A 21448-nucleotide genomic window follows, 5' to 3' on the forward strand; every position below is an offset into this window, starting at 1 on the left:
AAGAGTGCTGAGAAACGAGTAGTTTCTCACAGGCAGAGACTGCGAAGCCCAGGGGTCCTGCTCGTGAAGAGTTCCTCCACTGGAACACAAGGGCTGACCCTTCTTCATCCTCAAGGCCAAGCCTCTGCATCTTGCCTCTGACTGCAGTTACTTGATCATGAGGCATCTTCGTCGAGAGTTCAGGAAGTGCTTATCTTATAGAGCTTCATGAAACAACCACTGGCTTTAAGGATCTGGAGATCTTCTGAAGTTCAACCATTCTTGGTGATTTTAAAATAAGTTGTGTGAGCCCTCTTCAGCTTGCCAAAAAGAAGAAACAGCTGTTTCAAAATGATGGTTTTTTGTACCTGCAGGGATTTCAACATCATCATAATCATCTTCAGGCTCAATGTAGCTTGGAATGGAAATGATCTTCTTCTTTCTAACTTTATTTACCAGTGAGTATGTAACTGGTGGCTCACTTAGGGTTTCCTGTGGGGCTAGAGCACAGAAAAAGATCCTTAGATGCAAAGCTATTATGTATCTATTTTTGACCAAGAGGCTTAGCTTGATTTTCTTGGGTTTTGGATCCTTTCACTTCCTGGTGTGCCAGATCCCCATTTTGCAGAGGAAACAGACACACCATGACGGTTTCAGATCACCCAAGAAGATAATGACAAGTAGTGATCAGACATTCTGACTCCAATGTCTCTCTGCCTAAGACTGCATGGCATGGAAACCTTGGAGCAAAAGTGTAGAAAAGAAACATTGCAAGGTCAGGCCTGCAGTGCAGCAGTTAGACCCTGTACATCGGCAGTCAAATTCCATTTGGACAACCATGGGTCATGTCCTGCCCTCTGTGGCTTGAAAAACAGCCTGGCATGTGTGTATCAATCCCAAAACACTGATGGGAAGACCATGCCCCATTAGGAGGTGTTTCTCTCTCTGTCTCTGGTAAGTGCACGTCTCAGTTGGCAGTAAAAAAAAAAAAAAAAAAAAAGAAAAGAAAAAAGAAAAAGAAAGAGGAAAAAGAAACCTTGAAAAGAAAAGAAGAGAAAAAGAAAGGAAACAAGACAGATCAGCACTGGTAGCCAGATGAGTACTGTCATGTCTATAGATCCTAATCCGCACAAGGAAGTAATATAAACCATATTTCCTCTTTTTTTTTTTTTTAAAGGTTTTAGCCATAGAGTGCACATGCTTGCTGGAAAGAGACAGAGAAAGGTTAAGTGAGAAATTACTTACATCCCCTGGGAGAGTGGCCATGCCATAATCCTCTCTTTATTCTCCTCTCAGGATTTTGAGCACACATGCGTACATGCCTGGCGTAATTTTCAAGTCATTGGGTCTAACACTCAAATCACGGTCACCCATGGAGGAGTCCAGTGCCTTAACCACCATGCCACCTGCTAGCTCCCCATATTTTCTTTTTGGCACGACCCTGTTAGTGATTTACATTGTTTTCCAGGACTATTGGTAATTGCTCATGTACAAATCTCTCTGCTGAAAAGAAAGGGGGGCGTGATGTTTTCAGAAGGTGTAATTAGTGCAGAATGGGTGTATAGTAAAAAGAAGGACAGTGGAAGAGCTCAGATCCATTTTTGATTTTTAATTGTCAGAAGGTACATGCACTTGCTATAGGAATGGAGAGAGAGGGAGAGAGAACTATCCATTGGAGTGGGGTAATGCTAAAACTGCTTTTTTTCTCCATTTCTCCTTCCTGTCAGGATTTTAGGCACACGTGTACAAGTACTTGGAGTGTTTTTCAAGCTACCAGGGTCAGGATTTGAATCATGATCGGCTGAGTGGGATTTGGCTCCCTACACAAAGCATTTAACCACATGATAGTGAACTAGATAATAAAGTGTTTCTGATAAAAAGTGGAAGAGGCCTAGAGACACCTCCAAATTCCTTTTCCAAGCTAGAATTTGAAGATGAATTTGCCCATGGAATATCTGGAGCATTGGAACTTATTCTGTCCCCTTTAAATTTATTAATCTCTTTTTTTTTCTTTCTTTTTTTTAGAATTACTTATTGGGGAAACAGCAGGTGGCGTGGTGGTTAACACACTGGACATTCCCACATGGCCAACCATGGTTTGAGTCCCAGACCTGGTGGCTTGCTTTCTCACTTTCTCTCTCTCTCTCTAGTCAAATTAAAATAAGTGAATGAATAAATAAATTAAATTAATAATATTTTTGAGAGTTTTTTGTTATAGGGCATGTGCACTCACCAGGAAGACAGAGAGAGACAGAGAGACAGAAAGTGAGAAATCACCCCCCAGGGGGGATGGCCATGCCACAATCCCTTCTCCTCCATTCTCCTCTCGGGATCCTGGGCATGCACGCACACGCGCACAATGTGAGTTTAAGCTACCAGGTCCAGAACACGAACCATGGTCAACTACATGGGAGTCCAGCAACGTAGCCATTACACCATGTGCTGGTCCCCAAATAAATAATTCTGTTAAAAAATTATTTATTGGTACCAGCAGGTGGCATGGCTGTTGGGGTGCTGGACTCCCACATGGCTGACCATGGTTCAAATCCTGGACCTGGAGGCTTCCTTATTCACTTTCCCTTTCTCTCTCTCTCTCTAGTCAAATTTAGTAATAATAATAAAGAAATAAAATTTAAAAATTATTTCTTAAAAAATAATTACTTATTTAATTATTTATTTATTGTTGTTTTATTTTTTAATTTGCTATAGGGCATGTGCACACACCAGAGACAGAGAAAGAAAGTGAGAAAGCAAGCTGTCAGATCTGGGACTCGAACTGCAGTTGGCCATGTGACAGTCTAGCACCCCAACAACTATGCCCCCCCCCCGCCAGCCCCCTCTTTGTTTCTCTTCAACAGAATGCTGCATCTACCAATCCTAGTGTTGTGGGCTGAATGTTTGAATCCCCACAAAACTCATATATTGAAGCCCTAACCTGCGGGATCAAAGTTATCAATATATTAGCTCATGAAGGTGGGACCTCGATCCAGCAGGATTATTGTCCTTGTAAGAAGAGACACCAGAGAGCTAGCTCTTTTGCTCTTCCCCCAGCTTGAATGCACTGAGGAAAGGCCATGTGAGAAAAGAGCAAGTAGCTGTCTGCATGCCAGGAAGAGAGCCCTCACTAGAAACTGAATTGCCAGAACCCTGATTTCATACGTCTGGCCTCTAGAATTATGAAAAGTTTAAGCCGCTCAGTCTATGGTATTTTTGTTATGGCAGCTCAAACTAAGACACCTAGATAAATCTGTTATCTGACCCAGAATTAAACTGTTATCAACAAAATCCACTTACAGGAGACTTGTGGCAAAAACACGCCTCTGGGTGGCAGAGGGGGCACTTGATCTGGTGATTGATCAGGAACATTCCTGGAGAGAGAAAAAGAGAGGGAGTCAGTTTGATTTAGACCATATCTACCATCAATGAATTTAAAAGAAAATGTCAAGGAAAGTGGACAAGTTGAATTTTGAAATCTTAGTCCCTACAAATTGGAAGTATCTCCTTCCCTTTTTAGGTCCTAAATCCCATTCATAACTGGTTCTAAATAAACTGTTTTGACTAGCCCATGGAATAAATGAAATGGAAGGAAGAGAGTTGAAGTGCTATAACTTAGAGCATGGAGAATACCTTCCTGCATTCACCCGAGCCAGATTAGGAAGGGACAGGGGTAGGCACCATTGTATTTCAGTTTGCAAAACTCCCAAGGCTGATTGTACATGCCCTGAGACATCAGTCTCCCTACTGGGGCTTTATCTGTCAAAATGCTGGGACCAGCAGGTGGCGTGGTGGTTAAGGTGCTGGACACTCCCACATGGCCGACCGGGGTTTGAGTCCCGAATCTGGTGGCTTCTTTCTCACTTCCTCTCTCTCTCACCCTCTGTCTCTCTCTGATCAAACTACTACTACTAATAATAAATGAATAAATAAATAAAATAAAATAAATAATTTTTAAAAATGCTTACATACGTTTTCCTAAAAACATACACTAGACTTTCATAGTAGCACTATTTGTAATAGCCCTAACTAGACACTGCCTGCATCTCTTCAGAGAAACAGAAACACGTAAAATTTTTCATCACTCTACCCAAATGGCCATCAGCAATAGAATGGATACATTAATTATGCTATATTCCCACAATGGAATACTCTATAGCAAGGAGAATGAATAATTTACAACTACACACAATGAATCTCATAAAAATAATGTTGACCAAAAGAAACCAATACCAAACAATACATGCTATATGATTTCATTCACGGAAAGCATACAAACAAGTAGTAGAGCCAGGCTGGGTAGTGCAGGCAGTAGTGTACTCAACTGCAGTGCTGGAAGCCACATGGCCGACCATGAGGTTTGGATTCTGGGTTCACCTGAAAGCACACCAGTACGTACACACCCAAGATCCTGATGAGCTAGAGGCTGAGAGAAGGGATCGCAGCCTGACGAGGCCCTGTTAAGGTGGCTATCTCCTTTCCATCTGAGGTTTAGTAGTATCTTGATTTTTTATCTAAGTACTGGCTACCTGGATCTGTTCAATTTGTGAAAGTTTATTGAGTAGGACCAGCAGATGGCGTAATGGTTACATAGCTGGACTCTCATGTAGCAGACTGCAGTTTGAGTCCTGGACCCGGTGGCTTACAACTCATGCCAGAAGACCAGCAGATGGCATAATGATTATGTCACTGGACTCCCATGTAGTGACCACAGTTTGAGTCCTGGACTTGGTGGCTTAAACTCATACCAGGCACGTGTGCATGCGTGCCCAAGATCCTGAGAGAAGAATGGAGAAGGGATTGTGATGTGGCCATCCCCCCTGGGGGGTGATTTCTCACTTTCTGTCTCTCTGTCTCTGCCTCTCTGGCAAACATATGTACCCCATAGCAAAAATCTCTCAAAAAAAAGAGAAAATTTATTGAGTTATACACTTGCTACGTAGACTTTTCTGTATTCATATTATACTTCAGTGAGTTTTGTTTTTAGAATGATTTATTTAATGTTATTTATTATTTTAAAAATTTGATCAGGGCCAGGTGGGTGGTTGGAGGTGACCATAGGGTTCTACCTTTGCCACATGACTTCGAGGTACCCAAAGCCCCTTCACTCCCTGTCAGCTATGGCTGGGCCTGGCACCTTCCCTTTCAGGGAGGTGGAGGCCTGTGCTCACCATTTTAAAAAAAGTGTGCAGGGCGGGGGGGGGGGGGTGGAGGGCAGAAGCAAGAAAGCAAGTTGCCAGGTCGGGGACTTGAACCACAGTCAGCCATGTGGGAATTTTGTCCCTTAACCACCATGCCACCTGCCAGCACCACTTTGGTGAGTTTTAACAAAAAGATAGATGCTATAGGCTGACAGTAAGATGCAGTGCTCTGTGAGACTAATCCACATGGGAAGGTTCCAGGTTGGCATCTGGAGACCTCCCTGAGTATGCCAGGCACACATGTGTCATGATTTGGGGCTAGCTGAAACTAAGGATGGTTCGTGGTGTGAAGACCCTGTTGGGGGGTCTTGTCTATCTCACTCATAGAAGGAAGAAATAAACTAAAAAATTAAAATAAAAAAAAGACTATGAAAGTTTCCTCACCTAGACCTCCGTTCCCTTATGTACACTGATTTCCCAACTGTAGCTAGATTTTTCTGAGCTAAGTTTTGAATTCCTGTGTATGATAAAGTCCCCCCGGGAATGCATAAACATCTTTGTGTTGTTGGGGTGAGCATATATAGGAACACGCACAAGAGAGCTATCAGAGTGTTTCCCTCTACTCCGTGGCTTTTCCCAGAAGAGGAAGTCAGTTTATCTGGTTGCTAAATTTGAAAACAATCTGGTTCCCCTCACTGTCTCCTCTAGAGCCCGCCTGACTGCAGAAATCACATATTCTCTTCATGTCTTTTGCCATTCAAAGGAAGAGGACTGTCCTTTGAGAGATACTTGAGGTTTTCTGGAGCTGCCTATGTACTGGGCAGTAAAATTTACCCAGGTCTGAGTTAGGAAACCCCCTTGTCCATGGAGAAGAACCATTTTATAATGCCAATTTTATTCTTAATAAAGGTGATACCTAGCTTCCTGTCACATTTGTGTTTTCCTCAAGGAGATCAAAATTGGTGGGGCAGAGGTCTTATTTGATGAGCCCCTGGAGCCTCAACAAAGGCCATTTAAGAAAAGAACAGATTTTGTGGCCAGTAGGTGGTATGTTGGTTGGGGCGCTGGACTCCCACATGGTCAAGTTCAAGTCCCAGACCTGGTGGCTTGCTTTCTCACTTTCTCTCTCTCTCTTTCTCTCTGTCCCTCTCTGGTCAAATTAAAGATAAATAAATAAATAAAAATAAAGTTAAATAAAATAATTTTTAATTTTAAAAAAAAGAAAATAACAGGTATTGTTTTAAATAGTGCACATACTCCAAAGAAAGGACTGAATCTTGACTAGCTCCTGGGAGATAACCTCTAAGCTCTTGGAATATCCTTCCTGATAAGGATGTCTCCATATACCTGGGGCCATTGGTTGTCCCAGATAGTTTATACTAATAATGTGATTTATGGTGAACGCCTGATTTTGTTTGCCTGGGGCCCTGGACCATGCTGTGTCAGTTTGGCTTATGGATGGGCTGGAGATGGAGTTTATGAAACAGTCATGTGGGTGTTCCATGTGTACATGACTAACCCCCCAATGAAATAAAATCCCCAGGTCCAGCAAGGGGCATAGACTCCCACATGGCCGACTGCAGTTCAAACCCTGGACCTAGTGGCTTGAAAATCACACTGGGGGGTGGGTGGGTCAGTTGCCGCAGGGCATGCCCAAGAGAGGTGGCCTGGGAGCCTTTGCTGTGGCCAGGGACATGAGCCTCAGATGAAGACACGGGAAGGCCTGACATGTGTCTACGTACCCTCAACATTCCACAGCTGGCAGTGTAAATTGAGAAAAGCGGAGCATTGCAAAGTGGGAGGAGAAACATCATGTCTCATTACGGAGGATTATTTCCCTGAAAGGATTTTGAGCACATGGACCCAGCATGTTTTTCAAGTTGTTGGGTCTGGGCCTCAAACCAGTGGTATCCAGTGCCTTAACCACCATGTTACCAGGGGTTCAGGGGAGCCTGATCAGCTGGACCTGAGGCCAAGTGAAGACTGATGTGTAGCCGACACTCAGCAAAAAGCCAGAATCCACGTGCATCTGAGGTGGGCCTAGCCTTGCCCTTTTAACCGGAAAGCCTCTGCCCCAAACCCCTCCTTCTGGCCCAACACCCAGGGAAAGTCAGCTCTGCGGCAGTAACGACATATCATCCATCACATGACCAGAAACCACCGCAAAGGCACAAGAAATTTGGGAAATCAAGATAATCTCTCTCCCCCAAGGGGAAAGAACCTCCCTTAATTACGCACAGACAGTACAATGGAACTCGTGGAAATGTTAGATAAAGAATTTATAATGACAAAGCTAACAGAGATGCAAGAAAATACAGACAACAAACTCCATAAAATGCAGGAGAAAAGAGACGAATTCTAGGAGGTGAAGAAATTCTTCCAAGATCTGAAAGTGGAAAAACACACCATAAAAAAGAATCAAAAGGAGAGACCAGCAGTTGGTGTAATGGCTATGTTGCTGGACTCCCACGTAGTGGTCCGCGGTTCGAGTCCCAGACCCGGTGTCTTAAACTTAAGCCAGGTGCGTGTGCGCGCATGCTCAAGATCCCAAGAGGAGAGTGGAGGAGAAGGGATTGCAGTGTGGCCATCTCCCTGGGGGTGATTTCTTGTTTCTGTCTCTCCGTCTCTCTTTGTGTTTCTGGCACGTGCACATGCCCTATAGCAAAAAAAAAATAAAATCTCAAAAAAAAAAGATCTTGTTGAATCAATAAAATGTGAAAAAAAGTTTAGTATGGAAGGGAGGGAGGGGAAAGGGGAAGGAAAAAACTGGTAAAAGTATGCTGAATTGTTTAAAAATGAGAAGCTATTTGCCAATGGTAATGTATATACTACCATCTTTGTCTTGACTGACATGCATGGTATTTGTGTTGGAAAAAGAAATATATAATGTCAAGACATGTGATTAAATGTAAATAAATTAAAAAAAAAAAAAAGGGAAAATCACACTGGGTGCCTGTGCATGCCGAAAATCCCAAAAGAAGAACGAAGAAGGGATTGTGGCATGTCCTTCCCTCCTGGAGGGATGATTTTTCACTTTCCCTCTCTTTGTGGCAAGCATGTGCCCTATGGCAAAAACCTATAAACAAACAAAAAGACCCTGGACACCAAGGATCAGATGAGCTTCTCTGGCTGGCAGTGCTTTGCACCTGTTGTCACATATCATCCTTGGGAGAATTAAGGCTATCCGTGAGACTCCACTGGAAGAGGACAACTGGAAGCTTGCTCCTAGTGTCTCCTGGACTCCCCTCACATGTCTTTTTCCTTTGCCAACTTTATTCTGTATTCTTTTACTATAGTAAACTGTAACTGTGAGTAAAATAGCTTTTCTGGTCCTATGAGTTCTTCTAGTGAATCATTAAATCTAAGGGGCCTTGCAGCAGATCCCTGACACAGAAAACAATCATAAAGCCCAAAATATATCACAAAATACAAAAATAATGTGAATAGTATATTTTTGTTCAGTGCAATAGCTTTACTATACTTGTAACCTATCTAAAGAAAAGAAGTATAGCCTGGGTGGTGGGCCCAGAATCCAGAACCAGAGCTTGACCTATGTCCTTTGTCAAAATAGATGAAGTTGAGAAAGGACTCTGACAGAAGGGAGCCAGGTGGCTCCTATATCTACAATGTCCTGCAATCTTGGCCTTTAAAGTGGGGGAGAGTTGGCAGATAGGATACTTTGCAGTTCCACAGGAAGTGGGGTTTTGCCATCAAACTAGTAGAGTAGTGGAAGGGCAAGAGTGGAAGTTAGGAGGCACTTCTCAAAACTAAAAAGCAGAAGGATTTCCCTCTACTTACTCATACATCTTTTCTTCATCTCTTTCATTTTGTTTCAAGGAGTTGACAATTTTCCACTTCTTGCCTGTGAGGGGGGTAAAGCATATTCATTTAGAAAGAATTAGCAAAGTTGTGATTTTAGAGTTTAGAAATCCTCAGAGACAGGAAGGTCCAAGACATACGGAAGAACCACCACCAGGAAACACACTCGGGAACCCAGGGCTCACAAGTCACAGAGCACACAACCCAGGTTGTCTGAGCGTAGAGCCCATGTGCTCACTCAGTGAGGGCAGTAACCGCGTGGCTGTGTTTGTTCCCTCATTGCCTAGTTGGCTGGATAAATAATCAAAAGGGTGGCTAGGGGGCCAGCCTCATAGCTTAGTGGTTAAGGGAGCCAGATCCCAAATGGCTAACTATGATTTGACTCCTGGCCCCAGAAGCTTGAAAAATATACCAGGCACATGTGTATTTATACCCTAAATTCCAACAAGATGGAAAATGGAGAAGAAGGGATTGTGGCATGACCACATCCCACTGGAGGGTATATTTTCCCTCTCCCTCTCAGTATCTCTCTGGCAAACACACATGCCCTCTGGCAATTAAAAAAATTAAAGAGTGGTTGGGAAGAAATGAGACAAACGGGAAAAAGGAGTTTGTAAACTGTGGTGTGCTAGATATACTAGGGGGTTTCCCAAGTTCATGTAAAATGTGTATTATAAAAAACACTATGCACAGATTTTGAAATGTTTTGCACCAAAATAAATTCATACTTAATCCATTTTACCTGACTTTTTAAAGATCTTCTCATATAAGTTATCATTAATTATAACCTGCTTGTTACTAGGAATGGTTCAAGATAAAAGAATAGGTAAAGTTTTTATCCAGGGTCATACATTTGTCCATATTTGAGAAGGCCAAGTTTTAAGAAGGCAAATAGTGGCCCATAATATATTTTTTGTATAAGAAAGAAAAGAAAAGGAATAGTTACAATTAAGGAATAGAGGAGAAAGAGCATTGAACCAGGACCCCAACAGACCTGACTTCTGATCCCAATTCTGCCACCAAATCATATGGGGCCTCAATTAAGGCTCTGTCTGCCTAATTTTCTGACCTCTGAAGAGATTGAGAAGAATGGCAAAGAGTTTCCACTTTTTGTGAAACCTTTTTTGTGAAGCCCTGACCTTTCAGACCTGGGTTGAGCAGGACTCTGAGGCTCTGTTCAGATGCAACAAGATAGCACCTTGATCATTGAGGGAGACCAGGCCAGGGTGCCCCAGGGCAAGGTGGCCGGACCTCTTAGTGTGTCACCATCTCCAGATATACTCTTAGTTTAAGGTCATTATTGAAAGACACTGTTGAATCAAGGATTTCTTGTCTTCAGAGATGAACAGCCAGGTAACAACAGATGGCATAGCGGTTACATCACTGGACTCCCACGTGGCCCATTGTGGTTCAAGTCCTGGACCTGGTGGCTTGAAAATCATGCCAGGTATGTGTATGCATATGTGCCCAAGACCCTGGGAGGAGAATGGAGGAGAAGGGACTGTGGCGTGGCCATCCTCTCTGGGGGATGATTTCTCACTTTTCCTCTCATTGTGACTGTCTGTCCCCCCATGATCCTTCGAGCACATGCACCTTATGGCAAAACAAACAAACAAACAAACAAACAAAAACTCTTAAAAAAACCCTAAAATCTAAAGCAGCAAATATTAATGACAAACTTCAACTAGTAAAACAAACAAAGAAACAAAAAAGAGATGAACAACAAAGTAACCGTGTGATTAAAAGTAAATAAATTAAAAAAAAAAAAAAAGGGAAAATCACACTGGGTGCCTGTGCATGCCGAAAATCCCAAAAGAAGAACGAAGAAGGGATTGTGGCATGTCCTTCCCTCCTGGAGGGATGATTTTTCACTTTCCCTCTCTTTGTGGCAAGCATGTGCCCTATGGCAAAAACCTATAAACAAACAAAAAGACCCTGGACACCAAGGATCAGATGAGCTTCTCTGGCTGGCAGTGCTTTGCACCTGTTGTCACATATCATCCTTGGGAGAATTAAGGCTATCCGTGAGACTCCACTGGAAGAGGACAACTGGAAGCTTGCTCCTAGTGTCTCCTGGACTCCCCTCACATGTCTTTTTCCTTTGCCAACTTTATTCTGTATTCTTTTACTATAGTAAACTGTAACTGTGAGTAAAATAGCTTTTCTGGTCCTATGAGTTCTTCTAGTGAATCATTAAATCTAAGGGGCCTTGCAGCAGATCCCTGACACAGAAAACAATCATAAAGCCCAAAATATATCACAAAATACAAAAATAATGTGAATAGTATATTTTTGTTCAGTGCAATAGCTTTACTATACTTGTAACCTATCTAAAGAAAAGAAGTATAGCCTGGGTGGTGGGCCCAGAATCCAGAACCAGAGCTTGACCTATGTCCTTTGTCAAAATAGATGAAGTTGAGAAAGGACTCTGACAGAAGGGAGCCAGGTGGCTCCTATATCTACAATGTCCTGCAATCTTGGCCTTTAAAGTGGGGGAGAGTTGGCAGATAGGATACTTTGCAGTTCCACAGGAAGTGGGGTTTTGCCATCAAACTAGTAGAGTAATGGAAGGGCAAGAGTGGAAGTTAGGAGGCACTTCTCAAAACTAAAAAGCAGAAGGATTTCCCTCTACTTACTCATACATCTTTTCTTCATCTCTTTCATTTTGTTTCAAGGAGTTGACAATTTTCCACTTCTTGCCTGTGAGGGGGGTAAAGCATATTCATTTAGAAAGAATTAGCAAAGTTGTGATTTTAGAGTTTAGAAATCCTCAGAGACAGGAAGGTCCAAGACATACGGAAGAACCACCACCAGGAAACACACTCGGGAACCCAGGGCTCACAAGTCACAGAGCACACAACCCAGGTTGTCTGAGCGTAGAGCCCATGTGCTCACTCAGTGAGGGCAGTAACCGCGTGGCTGTGTTTGTTCCCTCATTGCCTAGTTGGCTGGATAAATAATCAAAAGGGTGGCTAGGGGGCCAGCCTCATAGCTTAGTGGTTAAGGGAGCCAGATCCCAAATGGCTAACTATGATTTGACTCCTGGCCCCAGAAGCTTGAAAAATATACCAGGCACATGTGTATTTATACCCTAAATTCCAACAAGATGGAAAATGGAGAAGAAGGGATTGTGGCATGACCACATCCCACTGGAGGGTATATTTTCCCTCTCCCTCTCAGTATCTCTCTGGCAAACACACATGCCCTCTGGCAATTAAAAAAATTAAAGAGTGGTTGGGAAGAAATGAGACAAACGGGAAAAAGGAGTTTGTAAACTGTGGTGTGCTAGATATACTAGGGGGTTTCCCAAGTTCATGTAAAATGTGTATTATAAAAAACACTATGCACAGATTTTGAAATGTTTTGCACCAAAATAAATTCATACTTAATCCATTTTACCTGACTTTTTAAAGATCTTCTCATATAAGTTATCATTAATTATAACCTGCTTGTTACTAGGAATGGTTCAAGATAAAAGAATAGGTAAAGTTTTTATCCAGGGTCATACATTTGTCCATATTTGAGAAGGCCAAGTTTTAAGAAGGCAAATAGTGGCCCATAATATATTTTTTGTATAAGAAAGAAAAGAAAAGGAATAGTTACAATTAAGGAATAGAGGAGAAAGAGCATTGAACCAGGACCCCAACAGACCTGACTTCTGATCCCAATTCTGCCACCAAATCATATGGGGCCTCAATTAAGGCTCTGTCTGCCTAATTTTCTGACCTCTGAAGAGATTGAGAAGAATGGCAAAGAGTTTCCACTTTTTGTGAAACCTTTTTTGTGAAGCCCTGACCTTTCAGACCTGGGTTGAGCAGGACTCTGAGGCTCTGTTCAGATGCAACAAGATAGCACCTTGATCATTGAGGGAGACCAGGCCAGGGTGCCCCAGGGCAAGGTGGCCGGACCTCTTAGTGTGTCACCATCTCCAGATATACTCTTAGTTTAAGGTCATTATTGAAAGACACTGTTGAATCAAGGATTTCTTGTCTTCAGAGATGAACAGCCAGGTAACAACAGATGGCATAGCGGTTACATCACTGGACTCCCACGTGGCCCATTGTGGTTCAAGTCCTGGACCTGGTGGCTTGAAAATCATGCCAGGGATGTGTATGCATGTGTGCCCAAGACCCTGGGAGGAGAATGGAGGAGAAGGGACTGTGGCGTGGCCATCCTCTCTGGGGGATGATTTCTCACTTTTCCTCTCATTGTGACTGTCTGTCCCCCCATGATCCTTCGAGCACATGCACCTTATGGCAAAACAAACAAACAAACAAACAAACAAAAACTCTTTAAAAAACCCTAAAATCTAAAGCAGCAAATATTAATGACAAACTTCAACTAGTAAAACAAACAAAGAAACAAAAAAGAGATGAACAACAAAGTGGAAAACCCACTATAGATCATTTTAAGTTAGCGTTCATCCCCAGGTAGCCACTTATTTCTGTCTAAGAATGCCTAAAAGCTTTGGTCAAGGTAAGGATAAGGCCAGAACATTTGGAGTGTGATATTGGAGAAGGCAATCAGAGTGGCCAAACATGTTGTTCATGAGCTAGCATTTCACTCCTCGAGACAGTTTTTGGCATTTCGTAGACTTGTGTTTTCTTTCAAGCCCGAGACATGATCAGCAGCCTTACAGGAAAGGGAAAGCACTTGAGCGTATTGTGCCTTGAAGCGAATTCTGCTTTCCACAAACACAGAGGGCTGGAAAAGTTCTTACAGATTAGTTAACCCTTTACTATGCAGATGGAGATACTGAGGCCCTGGGATATAAGCAAGTGGCAGGGTTAGAACTCGGGGTTCAAAATGTATGAGGCCTTAGCTAAAGTGCAACCCACACAGGCCCAGAACTAATCCTCTGACCCTGAAGGAGCTCCGTTGCACTGATAGCCTCCCCTCCCCTCCTCTACCTGCCCAGGTGAGACGCCATTACCTTGTCTAAGCTGCCACCTACAGACACAGTACATGATGAGGCCCAGGCCCACGGAGACAACAATAATGGTGACAGCTAAGATGATCCAGAAGTTGTTCCTCCACCAACTCATCGTGGAATCCTGAGGAAAATGGAGAATAAAGAATGAGGCACAAAGGAAGGGCATCCTGGGGCATCGGGGGAGGTGAGCAGTTACCCATCACGTCGGGTAGAGATCCAGACATCTGGTTAGGAATCAGACAAGCTAACGCTACTGATTAGTGGCTGGGGGACCTCAGGCAAGTCTGTTCATCTTCTCTGAGCCTCAGTGTCCTCCTTTGTACTATATGACTGATACCATCTACTACTGCATAGGTGTGAGTGAGGATTAGAGATAAGGTATGGACCTAGACATGGTAGACACAATCCCTGCTCTTTCTTGTACTTTTGAACATGCAGCAAAAAGGGGAGGTGCCATTTAAAGCCATAATTGAAACAGTTGTATTTCTATCAAGGGCAAGACAGACTTAATCCATAAAAGGGGAGAGAGCATGTTGAAAGCTTTATTTTTTGGAGAGGTTTTTGCTATAGGGCATGCGCCTCGCCAGACAGAGAGAGACAGAGAGACAGAAAGCGAGAAATCACTCCCCAGGGGGGATGGCCATGCTGCAATCCCTTCTCCTCCATTCTCTTGGGATCTTGGGCACATATGCACACGCGCCCGGCGTGAGTTTTAAGCCACCAGGTTCAGGACGCGAACCGCAGTCGACTACGTGGGAGTCCAGCGACATAGCCATTACTCTAACTGCTGGTCCCCTTGAGAGATTTTTTGGGGCAGGGGTCAGCAAAGTACCTTGACAGTTCTCTTTGAGTGAGGCATGGTGGGAAGGGTGAGGTTGAAGATGGGGAGCAAGCTGACACAGTTCACATGAGAAAAGTAATAGGAATCTGTGGGCTGAAAATGGTAGATTACAGAAAGTCTTGGAAGTTCACAGCAGAGGGAGAAGTCAAGAAGATAGCAGCAAGTGAGGCATGATTGGAAAGTCCCCACTTTCCCTCTCTTGTTTCTGACGTGCACACACGCCCTATACCAAAATGATAAATAGATGCAGACATCTAGATAGATGGGTAGAAAGTCCTATAGTGGAAATGACCAATGCATTCCTAGGGCAGTCATGTCTAATATTCACTCTTAACTTGCTGCCTGTGTTGTGCCGTTATAACCTTCTGTTACCATTAAACTTTCAGTAGAGGGGCCAGCAGGAGGCATGGTGGTTAAGGAGCTAGACTACCACATGGCTGACCACAGTTTGAGTCCTGGACCTGGTGGCTTGCTTTCTCACTATTCCTTTATTGCTCTCTATTTCTCTGTGGTCAAATTAAATAAATAATAATAATAACAAATAAAATTAAGTAATTCTTTTTTTTAAAGTGTTGATAAAACTGCACAATACACAAAAGCTTGTGTAAGCAGAACTGAGCCTAGACGGGGGATGACATGTGCCATAATTTTTCCAAGCCAGAGGCGACGTGGAAGAGTAGAGAGCAGCAGCTGCCAGGCTCCAGGAGCAGGCTGTAGGAGAGACTAATAATAGCCTCCAGGAGTTCAGGGAGTTCCTGGGAAGAGGCTGGGCTCCCTTCCTCAGGAATGAGTACTTTTCCCATTCATTTGGGTACTGAAGTGAAAATGATCTTTGAGGGATCCTTGGGAAATATCCTGATGTCCTGGCTATGTAAGAATAGACTCCAGTGTGAATATTTGAAGGTAATAATTCTCTCAAATGTAATATTTACTGTTCTCTGGTTATAATATCGACAAATTTGTTTGTTTCTTTCTTTTTAAAGAGAGATTTTTTGCTATAGGGCGTGTGCACTTGCTGGAGAGACAGAGAGAGACAGAGAGACAGAAAGCAAGCAATCACTCCCCAAGGGGTTCGGCCACACCACAGTTCCTTTTTCTACGTTCTCTTCTCGGGATCTTGGGCATGCACACACATGCGCTCGCCATGAGTTTCAAGCCACTGTTCCAAGACTTGAAGTGAGGACAACTATGTGGAAGTGCAGTGACATAAACATTATGCCAAGTCCTGGTCCCACATTATCTATAAATTAGATATGTACACATTTTAGGTGTTTATATATTAATACATTTAAAAAGGAAAAGAAAATGAACTATAGAATTTTAAATTATATGCTGAAGTTAACATCGAATCAAGTTGTCATCAACTTATTAATAAATCTGTTTAGGTAAAAATATTCACCTGGAGAGCAGCAATGACCTTTATCACACTTTACCCTATCCATATTTCTCTACCTGACACATGAAAATAACAGAATTCTTTTTTTTTTTTTTGAGAGTTTTTTGCTATAGGGTGCGTGTGCTCACCAGAAAGACAGAGACAGAAAGTGAGAAATCACCCCCCAGGGGGATGGCCACACCACAATTCCTTCTTCTCCATTCTTCTCTCAGGATCTTGGGCACACATGCACACGCGCCGAGTATGAGTTTAAGCCACTGGGTCTGGGACTTGAACCACGGGAGTCCAGCAACATAGCTATTACACCATCTGCTGGTTCCCAGAATTCTTATAAAATACCTCAATGCACTATTGAAAGCAACATCCTCATGTTATAGGATAACTGAAATATAATTGTAAATGAGGCCGTGAGGGCAGGGGAGGAAGAATCAACTCCCATGTCACCATTTAGCCGGTACAAACTTACTCATGCATGTTCATGCAGTGCCTTTTAGATTCATGCTTTTGAGTAGAAATAATATGAAAATATGCCTAGCTGGGTGGCAGAGATATGGGCAGAATTAGGTTACTGCCAAAGCCTATATTTACTACAAAGATATTAAACTTGGCCGGATATTTTTAAAACTTATTTGTGTTACTAGCACAGTGTCTTTCATTGATTAAGGTGTACATTATAATTGGGATTTTTCAGCTTCCAACTTTGTTTACTGGAATTTTGATTTAATCAAATCTCATGTTCTTTGACTACTAAAGAAGTTACATGTGGCAACACAGTAATGTATAACGAGTTCTCTTCTATACACGTCATTATGCAGCTAACGTTTTTGTTCCACATGAAGCTTTTGTGATTTATCCATATTGGTTGATGTACTAGGGATTTACTCTTGAAGGAGTGAAATGTCAGCTTCCTGGGGTAATCAGCCCTTAGGCAGAGGCTTTATTGCAGATCATCTTTTCATGATACACATTAGAGAGCAATGGAGGAGGAAGAACCAAGGGAAAGATTTAAAAAAGAAAAAGAAGGAGGAGGAGGAGGAGAAGGAGGAGAAGGAGGAGGAGGAGAAGGAGAAGGAGAAGGAGGAGGAGGAGGAGGAGGAGGAGGAGGAGGAGAAGGAGAAGGAGAAGGAGAAGGAGAAGGAGAAGATGACTAGAAACTTGGCTTTCAGGCAGAGCTTGTGAAATTTGGTTTTATAGGGCCAAAGAAGTTGAAAGAGCACTGGACTTAAGACAGCTTTGGCCAGCCCTGTGGTGTAATGTAACATGCTGCTCAAGGAAAGCCAAAACCTGGGGCTGACAGGTGGTGTGGTGGTTGGGGCGCTGGATTCCCACATAGCCATCAGTGGTTCGAGTCCTGGACATGGCATTGGCTTTCTCGCTTTCCCTCTCTGTCTGTCTCTCTTTGGTCAAATTAAAAAAAATAATAATACTAAAAAACAGTAACATACTAAATAAATAAAATGGAATAAAATAGTTTTTTTTTTTTTTTAAAGAATTAAAAAGAAAAGCCAAAAGCTCACCTGGTGATTATGGTTCAAGCCCCTTGCCTAGGTTGGCCTGAAAACATGCTGGGCTTGTGTGCAAGTGCCCAAGATTGAGGCTGGAGGATAGAGATTGTGGCATGGCCAGACCCCATGGAGGCTGCTTATCTCACATTCTCTCTCATGTGCACGTCCACACACTCTGTCATGAATAAAGAAGAGAAAACAGGGCCAGCAGGTGCTGTGGAGGTAAGGCAGATGGGTCCCACCTGGCCAACAGTGTGTTTTGAGTCCTGGACCTAGTACCTGAAAATCCTGAAAGGATGAGAACAGAGGACAAGGATTGTGGTAATCCATTTCCCAGCGGGGTGGATGGGGGGGATTTCTCACTTTCCCTTCTCTCTGTCTCCAGTGAGTGCACACACTCTATAGCAAAAACTAAAAAAAAGGAAAAAGAAAAAGAAAAGAAAACTTAAAAAAAAAAAGACAATCTTTTTGTTCAACAAGTTTAATCCCCCCCCTCCATTCTTTCCAAGTATTTTTACAAAAAAAAAAAGAAAAGGGGTCTGTGTGGGGGAGATGAAGAGGTCCATGACAAGTTACCATCATCCTTACAGTGAAGTACTCGGGTGGACAGGAAGGACAGGGACCCAATTCGGTATGTGTGTCCTATTTCTCCACTGCACACTTTAAAAAATGGGCAAATACTGCCCAGTGTGGAAGAGTAGGACGGCTTTCACACCGAAATGTTGCTCCAAATGAGTTAGAAAATCTCCAACTTTGTCTCCTAGTTATCCTTTTCTTTCTGTTCTTTTTCTTTCTTTTCGCGTTCAGCTTTGGCTGCTGCTTCTTCGTGGTTTTTGATCAACTGCTCCACCTCCTTTCGTTTGAGAACTCTGATCACGGTCTTTCCATGCTCTCTTGTCAGCTGGGCAATTTCCACTTTTTCAGGAGACAGTTTACTAACATCCATGGCCTTATTAGTACTTTGATAGCTAATGCAAGGGGCGGTTTCAAAGTCTTTCCTCCTTCTCTGTAATCTTCAACATTGACGCGCCTGCGGCGCTATTATTTCCAATGCGTGTGGCTTTCCAGCCCCCGTAATTTCCACTAGCGTCACTCTGACAGAGCTGAAAGCCATAGCGCTTGTCCCAGCCAATGGTCAGCAAAGAAACACCAAAGGGACATTTTTCTCCAATCTGTAAGCTGGCTTGGTATCACACAGCGCCATAACCAGCTGTTCACAGGAATGGGCTCCTAATACTGCAATATCTTTTTTTTTTAACTTTTAAAACTTTTTTTCCTTTTTTTTTTGAGAGGTTTTTGCTATAGGGCGTGTGGGCTTGTCAGAAGGACAGAGAGAGACAGACAGAAAGCAAGAAATCAACCTACAGGGGGACCAGCAGTTAGTGTAATGGCTATGTCGCTGGAGTCCCATGTAGTCCACCGTGGTTCGAGTCCCGGACCCAGTGGCTTAAAACTCACGCCAGGCACGTGTGCGTGTGTGCCCAAAAAGAAAAAAAAAGAAAAAAAAAAAAAAAAGAAATCAACCTACAGAAGGGATGGGCACGCCGCAATCCCTTCTCCTCCATTCTCCTCTCAGGATCCTGGGCACGCACGCACACGCGCCTGGCGTGAGTTCAAGCCACCGGGTTCGGGACTCAAACCATGGTCGACAACATGGGAGTCCAGCGACGTAGCCATTAGGGCAACTGCTGGTCCCATGCAATAAATACCTTTGAGCAATGAGCCCTCAGTTCATTAGTCAGGATGTTGAGGTCAGAAGTTACACCTGCCACACTGCAAGCCATGTCCTCCTTGAATTTATAAATCTTTTCAGAAAAAAAAAAAGACTTCCTCAAGAAACTTGTAGATGTTGCGTCTCTCAGCTGCAAGCAAAACCCCGCTGTTTGCTAAAATTTTTTAACAGATGCCCATGTGTCCAATAGTTTCCATGGTATATTCAACTTGGTGTAAGCAACTTTCTGGAAAAAATACAGTGGTCCTGGAGTTATATCTTCAAGATATGTTTGCTGAATTTTATGTAATAACGGAGGGGAGACACTGAAGAGTCGTGACCTACACTGATCGCTTTACTGCATGCCAAGCAGCGTAAATTGTAATCTCACCTTTAACCCTGGGGAACCAGACAGATGGGTAGATAGCTAGCGAGATAGATTTTCTTCCCTTCATTTTCTCAATTCTTTCTCATCTTATTCAAAAGACTTCTGATTCTTTATCTTTCCTCACTTTTTTTTTTGAATTAAAATACAAGTTTATTTTGGTGCAAAGAAATCAAATCCATTCATATTTTTTATAATATACAACTTTCATGAACTTTAAGATCCCTTGTAAACGCTTCTTAAATATAGAATAAAGAATCATGGGAAGGCTAAAGGGGATGTTGATTAACAGAAACAAAATTACAGACAGATAAGAGAAACAACTTCTACTGTTATAAAATGTAGTAAGGAGAATATATTTAAGAAATTACTGTATAGCTCTGAGTAACTAAAATAGAGGTCTTTAAAAAAAATTTTAAGCGTTCTTTTGCCTTGGAATGCATGTGCTTGCCAGAGAGAGAGAGACAGTGAGAGGGAAAGTGAGAAATCACTCCCCCAGGGGGATGGCCACACCGCAATCCCTTCTTCTCCATTCTCCTCCTGAGATTTTGGGCATGTACACACATGGACTTGGCATGATTTTCAAAGCACTGGGGTCTAGACCTCGAACTGCAGTCGGCCATGCGAGAGTCCAATGACACATGACCACTATGCCATCTGCTGTTCCCAGAAAAAGGATTTTGAAGGTTCCTAACGCAAAGTAATGACTAATGGTTGAGATGATTTAATAATTACACTCTGTATTCTTGTACCGAATAAGCATGGGCAATATAAATGAATAAATATGGACAATTATTATAGGCCAACAAGAATAGAGAAAAGAATCATATGACTATAAATTTGTACACATGTATGCAAAAACTGATATAATTAATTCATCTCAGCTTCCTTAAAAATACCAAAATAACTTAGAAACATTACTTTGTAAAGAAAATAAGAGCATATAACCTGATGTTAGGGCCTGTCTTATTTTTTCATCTCTGTCTTTTTGTTTTCTCTTGAAGAATTCCTCCAAAAAGCAACATAAGCACACTCTTTAGAACTGTAGAGGACTAGAACACTGGAGGACGGGAGGGTAGAGCTGTGGCCAGACCCTGTGGTTCATGATTCCAGCCAGCTAAGACGGAGAGTGGGTCCCAGCATGAAGACTCCCGCGGGGGTCTCTCCCTTTTTCTCTCTCATGTACACGTGCACATACACTATCGTGTGTGCACTTACAGGGACACAGGAGTGAGCAGCTGTTGTATATGAGGAGCATGACTGAGTGTAAGGATGACGTGGAAGGACACGGAGCTGTTGCTTTCTACTGCTCTACTGCTAACCCTCTGCATTCTTTGATTTTTTTTTTTTTTTGGAGAGGTTTTTCGCTATAGGGCGCGTGCGCTCGCCAGCCAGACAGAGACATAGAGACAGAAAGTGAGAAATCACCCCCCAGGCGGGATGGTCACGCCGCAATCCCTTCTCCTCCATTCTCCTCTCGGGATCTTGGGCACGCACGCAAACGTGCCCGGCGTGAGATTTAAGCCACCGGGTCCGAGACGCGAACCGCGGTCGACTACGTGGGAGGCCAGCGACATAGCCATTACGCTAACTGCTGGTTCCCTGCATTCTTTGATTTTTGAACAATCTACATTGACTTTGATAAAAATTGAAAAAAGAGTCTATCCGCCATGTAGTGAGTGTAGCTTTCATGAAAGCCATTGCTCAGGTTTTGAGGTCAAAGACATTTCATTCTCATCAGCTT

At 42.9% G+C, this 21448-nt stretch overlaps 1 protein-coding gene and 1 pseudogene across 2 annotated transcripts in view; both read right to left on the reverse strand.

Annotated features, from left to right (window-relative positions):
• Positions 1-6: 6 nt before the first annotated feature.
• SCIMP (SLP adaptor and CSK interacting membrane protein) overlaps positions 7-21448 on the reverse strand; it is a 41691-nt gene continuing 20249 nt past the window's right edge. For both annotated transcript variants that reach the window (XM_014589052.2, XM_027773195.1), the window contains exons 2-5: positions 13867-13987; positions 11570-11633; positions 3274-3347; positions 7-479 (exon numbers count right to left, since the gene is read on the reverse strand). In XM_014589052.2, the coding sequence (XP_014444538.2) occupies positions 271-479; positions 3274-3347; positions 11570-11633; positions 13867-13987 (468 nt within the window). In that variant the 3' untranslated portion in view covers positions 7-270. The remainder of the gene's footprint in view (positions 480-3273; positions 3348-11569; positions 11634-13866; positions 13988-21448) is intronic.
• Positions 18307-21448, reverse strand: part of LOC102492006 (proteasome subunit alpha type-4-like) — a 3403-nt pseudogene continuing 261 nt past the window's right edge.

This window comes from Tupaia chinensis, unplaced genomic scaffold (genome assembly GCF_000334495.1).
Source record: "Tupaia chinensis unplaced genomic scaffold, TupChi_1.0 Scaffold000330_1, whole genome shotgun sequence".
Taxonomy (NCBI): Eukaryota; Metazoa; Chordata; class Mammalia; order Scandentia; family Tupaiidae; genus Tupaia; species Tupaia belangeri.